Source organism: Hakea prostrata, unplaced genomic scaffold (genome assembly GCF_041222555.1).
Source record: "Hakea prostrata isolate BN-2017 unplaced genomic scaffold, UWA_Hpros_2 contig_19, whole genome shotgun sequence".
NCBI classification, from domain to species: domain Eukaryota; kingdom Viridiplantae; phylum Streptophyta; class Magnoliopsida; order Proteales; family Proteaceae; genus Hakea; species Hakea prostrata.
Window position 1 is genome coordinate 550,924 of NW_028291138.1, and position 9,518 is coordinate 560,441.

The 9,518-nt window shown below is 36.2% G+C and overlaps 1 protein-coding gene across 2 annotated transcripts in view; it reads left to right on the forward strand.

Moving 5' to 3' along the window:
* The window catches only part of LOC148999274 (actin-related protein 2/3 complex subunit 2A-like), a 61,989-nt gene extending 57,123 nt beyond the window's left edge, over positions 1-4,866 (forward strand). For both annotated transcript variants that reach the window (XM_089141327.1, XM_089141326.1), the window contains 3 exons: positions 2,156-2,212; positions 4,194-4,268; positions 4,362-4,866. In XM_089141327.1, the coding sequence (XP_088997453.1) occupies positions 2,156-2,212; positions 4,194-4,268; positions 4,362-4,385 (156 nt within the window). In that variant the 3' untranslated portion in view covers positions 4,386-4,866. The remainder of the gene's footprint in view (positions 1-2,155; positions 2,213-4,193; positions 4,269-4,361) is intronic.
* The last annotated feature ends 4,652 nt before the right edge of the window (positions 4,867-9,518 follow it).

Below are 9,518 nucleotides of genomic sequence, written 5' to 3' on the forward strand. Positions count from 1 at the left end.
AACACAATCATGGATCATAGTCCTAGGCTAAACATATATTAATTTCAAGGCAATACAAGATCATTTAAGGCATGAACAAAAGAATAATAAAATAGGGGAAGTTTGGAACTGTTGGTATGGCTCATGCTTCATATTCTATTGTGGCCGGAGTTTCCTTTGTAGTTGTTGTGGCTTAGGAGGTGTTTGGAGGCAAAAAATGAGCAAAAAAGGTGTTTGAAGGCAAATGAGTCATGGAAATTAGGTGAAAATGGGATAGAAATCAACAAAAACTAAGGAAAAACAAGTTGGAATGTTGAAATGGTCAAAATTGCGGCCGAAATTGTTGAAATTTGACATTTTTTCTGAAATAATTGGAATTTCATTTCGTTTTCGAAAAATGCAAACATAAATTTCGGTCGAATTTTCTTCTATGGGCCGAGCAGATGCCTCAGCAAATAGTCTTTGCCCTTCCATTCAAGTCTTAGTAGATAAGCAAGTGAATGATGAACAAATTATTCTTTTGTTAGCGAATGAATAGCAGGAGCCAATAACTACCAAGTGCAGGGAGGGAGTTAACTCAGGGCTTACCGATTAGAGAGGCTGGCTTACAGATAAGACAACTTTCATTAATTTAATAAAGTGAATCCCATATTCCTACATTCTACCCTTAATTTATGCCCACTGTGAAGAAAACCCATTGGACCAAAGGCCTAACGCATATATAAACCAACCTTAGTTTTTTCCTTTTTCCCACCAAAACAAGCTCTGTTATGTCTTAGGTATATCACAGTTGCAATTTATGTTGGACACTAACAGTGGTATCCTGGTAAATTAATTGCAAAACACCTGACCCCTACTCTCAAAGGTCTAAGTTTTTATACAGTGGAAGGCTTTCACCATGAATAAAAGGTCTAAACACCTTTTGCCACCAAAGTCATTTACCGGTGATTAACTTCTCTCAGCTTACAAGTGAATGAGCAATTCCATGGCTTTCAAGATTTATTGTTAGTCCAATACCAATCTTGTGGGAGTGACACCAATCATATACTCTATATCATTAGCTGAATCTCTTTCCACAGTAAATTGATAAATCCTTTAGATATGGATGGCTCCATTTCACTTTAAGCAACAGCATTGCATCTCTAGTAGAACCCTACTGCTGTTTTACTTAGATTCTTATCATGGAGTAAATAAATTGTTAATTTTTGAGTTCTTGAAATTCATAATCTCTGTTTATGGTGAACCCATTTCAACTGAGATTGGAAATCCATCTCTTCACTTAGATTTGGCTTGATGTAAAGTGTTAGGTCCTTCAATGGGCTGTTCAATATATTCGTTCTCTTTCATGTCTTACTGAGCTTTTGACTCCAGTTAGTATTTACTGTGTCTGCTTATTCTTTTTGTGGTGGGTTTTCTTTAATTAATCTTGAAAGCTCGGTCTTACCCCGATTGGCCGGTTGAAGAGTTGAGAGAAATCTCTTCTGTTAGCCGATTAGCCACATGGTTTATTTTCTGCTTATTCTTTCATTTCATATTCCATATGATTTAGATATTGATTGATCAGGTCATGTGAATTCCCTCTCTAAATTTCCCCTGCAATCCTCTTCTAGGATTAAGGGGTGGGCTTGATGCAACGGTTGGTGGACTAGAGTTGTAGCCCTAAGGTTGAAGCATCCATGCAAACAGCAAAATTTGGGGTAAGACTGCATAGGAAAACTGCCCCTCTGGACTTTGCTTGTGCGGAAGCCTTTGCACTGGGTTTGCCCTTTTAATCCTCTTCTAGGATTTTCTTTTCTTCTATGAGCTGGAGTACTTTAGGGTAGTTGAATCTGTGGAGACATTTTAAATGATAAGTTGTATGACAAATCGGTCAAAATAAGGGATTTTAACTGGTATGCTTTGGTCTTAATGCTAGCAGTCATATTGACCTTTCTATATGTGGGTCCCTATATTATCCTTGAGCTTTTTACCTTTGTCACAAGCAACTTCTAAATGTATTCTACCTGCGGGTGGTACTTCTGTTTGTCACAGAGGCATACTGGTTAGAAAATTATTTGTCGCCTTATGGATTGTTCAGCTCTAGCCAAACAAATGAGTTTGATTGTTCTTACATATTTTGACAGTACTTGCAGCCGTGCATATACTGATTCATTTATTATTTTTCATTTTCTTGCAGTGCTCTGAAGGTTTCATGCACACCCGGATGAGACGCCGTGTGGAGTCACTCATACTGGTAACTCCTCATTCTTGGTGTTGTTTTCTTTCCTTTTATGCCCTTTCCCAGCTTCAGTTCTGTTTTAAATGAGACATAACATGCCAAAGTAGTTTATGTGCATTTTAACGTGAAATATCAATGGATGTTGACTTATCACTATGTTTTTCTCCATGATCCACAAAGTATGGTTGCAACTTGGCTGGCAATTTGTAGCACCTGTTTTGGCTGAGAGTTAAGCCATCATGCCTCTCTTAGTGCAGGCTGAACTATCACCTTGCCTGTCAGGCTTTCGTAAGTTGTAAATGCTTATTGTGTCAAATAGCACCTCAGATTTCAGCTGGTTAGTTCACATTTTCAGTGAGTGGGAGGTTGTTTTGGTTGCATCATATTTGTTCTTGATGAATATAGTTATTATATTTTATGTTAAGACTCTCGATCAACCCTGGAATAATTGGGTAGAAACCCTGTAATGAGACCCTCTCCTATGGTTAGGTCACTTGCGTATCAGCTCTTGGAAGCACTTTAGTTCATCACTAAAACACAAACAACATTCGAATTCCATAAACAAGATCTGAAGAGGAAATGTAATTGGTCAATGCAATAAAATTTGCAACAGAACTTCATTACAGAACTCCCCGGACTTGAAAACACCAGTCAACATGCCCCAACCGAGAGTCTTCCCCTCCTATCCTAACTACTTTCCTGAGTGGCTGCTCCCCAGTAGAATGCTGCCACTTGTTCCTGTCCTTTTTGTTCCCCACATGATTATTTTGATACCCTACAGCTCCCTTTTCCCTACACCCTCAACATTAGAGTCTTTAATTTTGAGGATAAATTTTAGATACTAAGTTTTCATATCGTAGCATATGTATAAAATATTATATGCTAAGTTTTCATATTGTAGCATATGTATAAAATATATATGCATCATTATATGTTATTATTGACCAGTTAACTAGTATATGCACTGATGTAGGGTCTGGTCAAGAATTATTTCCAAGAGTTGACAAAACTGAAGGTCCAGAACTGAACCGAGTGGCCTTCTGTCAAATAGATCCTCAATCATAAACAAAATCAGTCATTATATGCCGAAAACTTCTGACCTATAAATGCTCCTGTTCGGAGAAGTGATATAATTCATATTGAAGGAACTAGAAGAGCTAGGGGTAGACCTAAGATAACCTTAGGAGAAGTGGTGAGAAAGGATATGTATAGCTTAAGCCTTGTATCTAGCATGGCCTCGAACAGAACTGATTGGAGGGCAAGAATCCATGTAGCCGACCCCATTTAGTTGGGACAAGGCTTATTGTTGTTGTTGTTGTTGTTGTATATGCCGAAAACTTATGATATTTGGTTCTTAAGATCATTAAAGTTGTATGGATTTAAAAAATCTGTCTCACTAATATACAAGCAGTTACCGAGATCTCAGATCTGGGTAATATTACCTTTTGAGATTCCAAGATGAGATGTCATGTGAGTTAATATCTCAGCAATATCAGGGACATCTTTGGTCAACTGCTTAGTGCATTTGTCGTGTGCTTATTTTCTGAATGCTTGGTTCTAGGCTCTGGTCTTGGAAACAGTCTCTCTTCTCTCTTTCTCTTCCCAATAGGAAAACCCACTGGATAATTTCATTAAAGGGAAATCAATATGCAGAAGGATGGTTCCCCCCCCCCCCCGTCTTATATTTTTACTTTTATTTTCAATTTTTCTCATTGGAAAAATGATGATTGATTGTGTGATATAGATATAGTTATTCAAGCTAAAGGGCCAAAATTTTAGCCCTAATCTTCAAAGTAAACATCTATCTCCAAATTAACCCAGTCCAGTTTGACATAGCTGCTGCTGCTGTTCATGAAGTTTTAGAAATGCCACAAAAATAAGTACTAAATCATTCCGAGTTTGAACAACGCAACTATGGCCTTGAGTCTGGTGCTATTAGCTCATGTGTTTATGTGTGTGTGGCTGTGTTCAATTGCTTCCATGGTTTATGCCACAGGCTCTGGATCGTGCAAAGCCAGATGTTGTTGAGAAGTCAAAGAAAGCTGCGCATAGCAGATCCTTCAAGAAACTGGTTTGTAATTAGATAACTGTTACGCTTTGGCTAATTTTTCATGGGTCATTTTGTTGGTCTGTTATTTATCGTTATACCTATTTTTGTCTGTAGAGCCTGAAAGGGAGCCCTAGGTAATTCAAATTCATGAAGATGTGCCTATTTGTCAAGCAGCAAAAGACATTACGAAATGCTTATGGAACCCAAAAGAATTCTTAGTTTTCCTTTACTGTTTATGTTGAAGGCCAGTGCATACCAAGTTAAAGGGCTGACCCCTCTGAGAATTTGTGTATTGCAATTTAGTCCAGTTGCAGCTGAAACTCCAGAATATCGCGAATTTGTGTGTTGCAATTTAGTCCAGTTGCAGCTGAAACTCCAGAATATCGTTTTGCATTTGCTGGATGATTTTGTACATTCAGACTTCAGTGTTGTTGAAAGTGGATCAATTGCCTTTTCTGGACCTGTATTGTGAGTTGAAAAATATCAATTGGTGATGTGCAATGAAAGAAAGAAAATATCAAAATTCCAGTCAGTTTTATTGGAGAATTTGGAAATAATTGTTCAAGATCTTCAGTTTTCTAATGCATTCTTTATAGACCCCTTGCATTTTTTTTCTTCTTTCTGGTAACATATAGCCCCCCTTGCATGAGGAATGCATAAAACTTACATCAACGCTAGTGCACCATAGAATGCATCATTCTGAAATCCTTTAGTCTTGTTAAATTTTGCCCACATGCCTTCCTGCATTTAACAGGTCCAAGGAGGTTAACTTGAGGTTGATTTATTTATGGGCAAATGACCTCTTGAAATGAATTTTCTTTTGTAGGAGAAAATGATTTCTCACTCTTTATTAAAGAGATGGTTTAGGTTTTTGGTTATTTGCTTGACATTTAGAATGCCAATTTAGACACATTTTCAGTGAAGATTGGGTTGTATTGAAAATTGGGTTATGCAATACAATTACTAATATTATATCTGTGGGATAGAGGTTTGTGTCCCCTCATATTTCTTTACCATATGTTTAAAGGGTGTTCATCTTTGTCAACCTTATTAGTGTGCAGAGTGGCATTCAATACAATGACCAATATGATATATACAACAGCCAATATGGTAACTAAATTTAACTCCTTTTAGGTAAATACAAATAACTTTTTCGGTGGGTTGAGTTTTTAATTATGGTTTTACTCTTGCTTCTAATGCAGATTGAGTATGCATTTGGTGGACCGTGCATTAGTTATGTGAAAGACCATCATGCCAAACAAATTGAGCCGTCAGATCAAAATCTCGACCGGAATTTCGGATCTGATGGTCTGAAATTTTGCTTGATGGTCATGCGCATGACTGAAGCAATTTCAGCATTTGGTGATTGTTCTAGGAAATTAGCTTTTCGGTAAAATTATTTTTACATGTTTTTTGTGTTGGGCAATCACTCTTTGTTTAAAAATGGGCTTCTAATAGACTTGTTCTATAACTATTCTCAACTAGGCCTACAATGTGAAAAATCTAATTTCCTAATGAGGACATGGAATAGGAGACCAAGGTAAAAAAGTTTGCAAGACAAGGTTGGGGTGGAGATGAACTAGAGAGAATTTTACTATTGGGATCATATTATTAAGGGCGCGTTTGATAACGTTCTTAAAAAACGTTTCTGGCATTCTTTTGTTCTTTGGGAACGGAAGAACGGGTTAGAGGCATTTGATAAAACGGTTCATTCTTCTGTTCTTTTAGAACGGACCAGTCAGAACGCTTTTTGCAGAACATAAAAAAGATGTTTTTACCAAAGAACAGAAACGGAAGTGATAAAATTGGTTCAAATTGAAGCCTTAGAACAAGTTTATCAAACACCAACTTATTTTTCAACCCAAAAAAAAACACTAACATATTCTATTTAGTGTTTTAAAAATATTTTCAGAACGGATTTATCAAACGCCCATTTTCGAGGAAAGAACTATCTTTTAGCACAGAAACATTAAAAAACGGTTTTACATAAAAACTGGTTTCTCAGAATGGAAACGTTACCAAACGCATACTAAGTTTATGTTTCCTCGACATGACGTATCTTACATGTTCTTCAAAAGTAGACTTTTAGATCATTATTCACGATTCATTTTTTAAAAACAAATTACCAAATCATTTTAATAAGGGTAAATTCTGTGCTTCCTCTCTATATATTCTTATTCTCCTCTGATTCCCTTAAAACAATGAACTCTTAACTTTGTTTCTCGCTTGATATTTTAAAATGGTCAAATCACCCTCTATTTTCGTCCCTTTAATTGATTAAATCAATTTCTTTCTTTTGTTGATCAAAATTTTTCTTCATTTTCTCCTTTTCTTCCTATAAGAGTCTATTGTATGCAATAGGTGTGTTTTTATCTTTTTCTTCTCCCTTTTTTATAATTTCTTTTTCTTTTATTTTCTTTTATTTTCTTTGGTGGATTCTTATAAAAGAGGGAAGATTTAAAAAAAAAAATAAAAAATACACCGAATAGTGTTTATTGGATTCTAACAAAAGATGGAGGAAGAAAAGAAAGACATTTAATCTATTCCTATAGAAAAAACAAAAGAAAAAAAAAGTTTCAATAAAAAAAAAAAAAAAAAACCACCCTACTTTATGTTTGAAAGACATAGATATTCCAAAATTGAATTTTCGTTGGGCATATTAATCCTATTTGTCACGAAAAACAATTAAATCACCATTTTTTCCTTTCATATTTTAATAAAGATATTTTTAGAATTGAAAGAAAATAAACAATGATTTAATGATTTTTAGTGACAAATTAGACTAATGTATCTAATGAAAATTCAATTTTGAGGTGTCTATGTTTTTCAAACATAAAGTAGGGTGTCAGTGCTTTGAGGCCTTCATTTTAGGGTGCTAGTGCAATTTGCTCTAAAAAAAATACATTTAAGTATGAATTCCTATAAAGAGAGAGAAAATGAAAGAAAAGGAATAAAGTAAAACAATTAAAAATCAGTATAATTGATTAAATAAGTAAAAATAAAAAATAACTTGATTATTTTATAATATTAGGAGAGAAAGAGAAGTAAAAATTTCATTTTTTTATAACGGGAATAAGAAGTGAAACTTATGAAAGAGTACATAGATCAAGTAGAGGGGTGAGATGCGAGAGAACATATTTCTCTTTTCTTTTTTTTTTTTTGGTGAAATAAAAAGTTTCATTAGAAAAGATATTAGAGCTGAAAGCACTTACATATAGTGTCTATACTTGTGACTAGAGTCATCGACACTGTGGCTGCATAATTTGCCTATTTTTCAAAAAACAATTGGAGCCTTTGGGTTGGGGAATCCAACATATTTCATATATTTGGTAGCATTAGCCAACTCCATTAACGTTGCTAGTATATCAAGGGGCCACTTCTCTGTTGATGGGCATGGCAAAAGCTTTGTAATCCGGTGGTGATTAGTCCAAATTTCATCAATTTTTATCCCCCTATCTGATGCTTTATCCATTTCCATCTGTAGGGCAAAAAGTGTGGTGTCCAAAATCCCTTTAGTCTTCTTTCCAAAATTGACAGTCTGTAGATGTCCGTCTCTGCATATCCCAATACTCCAACCTGTTACTCCTAGTTCTTTGGTAAGGTAGCCACCGCACATATCAAAATATTTATGTTAGTTTGAGGAAAATAGATACACTAATTTCTTTCAAATTCATCTTCATTAACGGTATTGAGCCCATTTTCAAGATTGACCAAAGATACCCTATTTTCATTTTGTAATTTCAACTCCTTAATCCAATGATTTGTACTTTTTAATACCCTCATTGGGTTTGGTATCTTGTTGTTAAACACCCTCTCATTTCTTTCTTTTCAGATGAAATAACAAGTTATTATGAATACCGACATAACCTGTCGCCTATCATCTTTGCTTAGTTGTGTGGTCATATCATGACAGTAGGTGATAAGCGATGAGTTCTCATGCAGTTTCGGTCGCGAAACCCGAGCGGTCTGCGAAGAACATGGATTCTTTTTCCCCAGTCACATGAAATAAGAATGTGCCATATTGTTTCTTCCGATTTTCCACATATTGCACATTCCGCATTCATGTACGACCATTGAGCAAGTTTGGCTCACGACCGGCAGTCCCGCATTTAATACACGCCAAAAGAATACTTTAAATTTTGGATGTATAGGAAGGTTCCACATTTGGTTCCACCACTTAGCAAATTGATAGTCATGGGTTGAAAACATTTGTTTAAGTATTTCTTTGAAAGCCAATCTGACTGTGAAATCTCCATTTGAAGAAATTAAGGAAGACCAAGAGTCTTCGTGGTCCAATAGATGAATGGAGCGAATTATTGCAGAAAGAGAGTTTGAGGATATCTCCCTGTCTCTCGAATTTGATTTTGATGTAATTCTCCCACCATTGCAGCTACTGATGTGTTCTTGGCCATCTACTGAAATCCTAGTTTGTTGCTATAGCTTGTGCTTGATGTTGTTCCCATGGATCGAACCAGAACGATGTGTCTCGTCCGTTCCCTACCTTCCTTCCCACCATCTTCCTTAGCTATGGGAGAATGCTTGTTATACTATTCCAAATCCATGATCCCCTTTTTTCCGAACCATTGGATCGAAAATACTCCGGTTCTTGAAATATTTGGCTTTGAATACCCTTACCCAAAGTGCATCCGGGTTTGTGATTAACCTCCATCCCGCTTTAGTAACATTGCCGAATTCTAGTCTTCCATTTTCTTAAAACCCAATCCGCCCATCGCTTTTGGTTGACAACATTTGCCCCAAGAGATTAGATTCAATTGTTTGCTTCTATTTGGTTGATCGTTCCGGAACCTTTGACAGATTGCATCAATTTTCTTGCACGTGGTCTTCGGGAATCCGAGACATTGCATTTGATAGAGCGCCATAGATTGGATTGATGCTTGCATTAACACTCCTCTTCCTGCGAAAGAAAGGTTAGATGCCTTCCACTTAGCCATTTTCGTAGACATCCGATTCACCACTGCTTGTAAAGTTTTGGCTTTGGCCTTGCCTGGAATTAAGTTTGACCCCAAGTATGTTGCTTCTCCTTTAATTTCTTGAACCTTTAAGATTGCCCAGACCGCATTCTTATCAATTGTCGGGACATTTTTGCTAAAGAAGACTCCACTTTTCTCAAAATTTATCTCCTGTCCCGTCGGATCGGCGAACAATTCCGAAGCTGCTTTCAAAGCCAGTACCTCTTCTGTATTCGCTTTATAGAATAAGAAAGTATCATCTGCAAAAAACAGGTGAAAATTTCCCGGGGCCCCCCTCCCA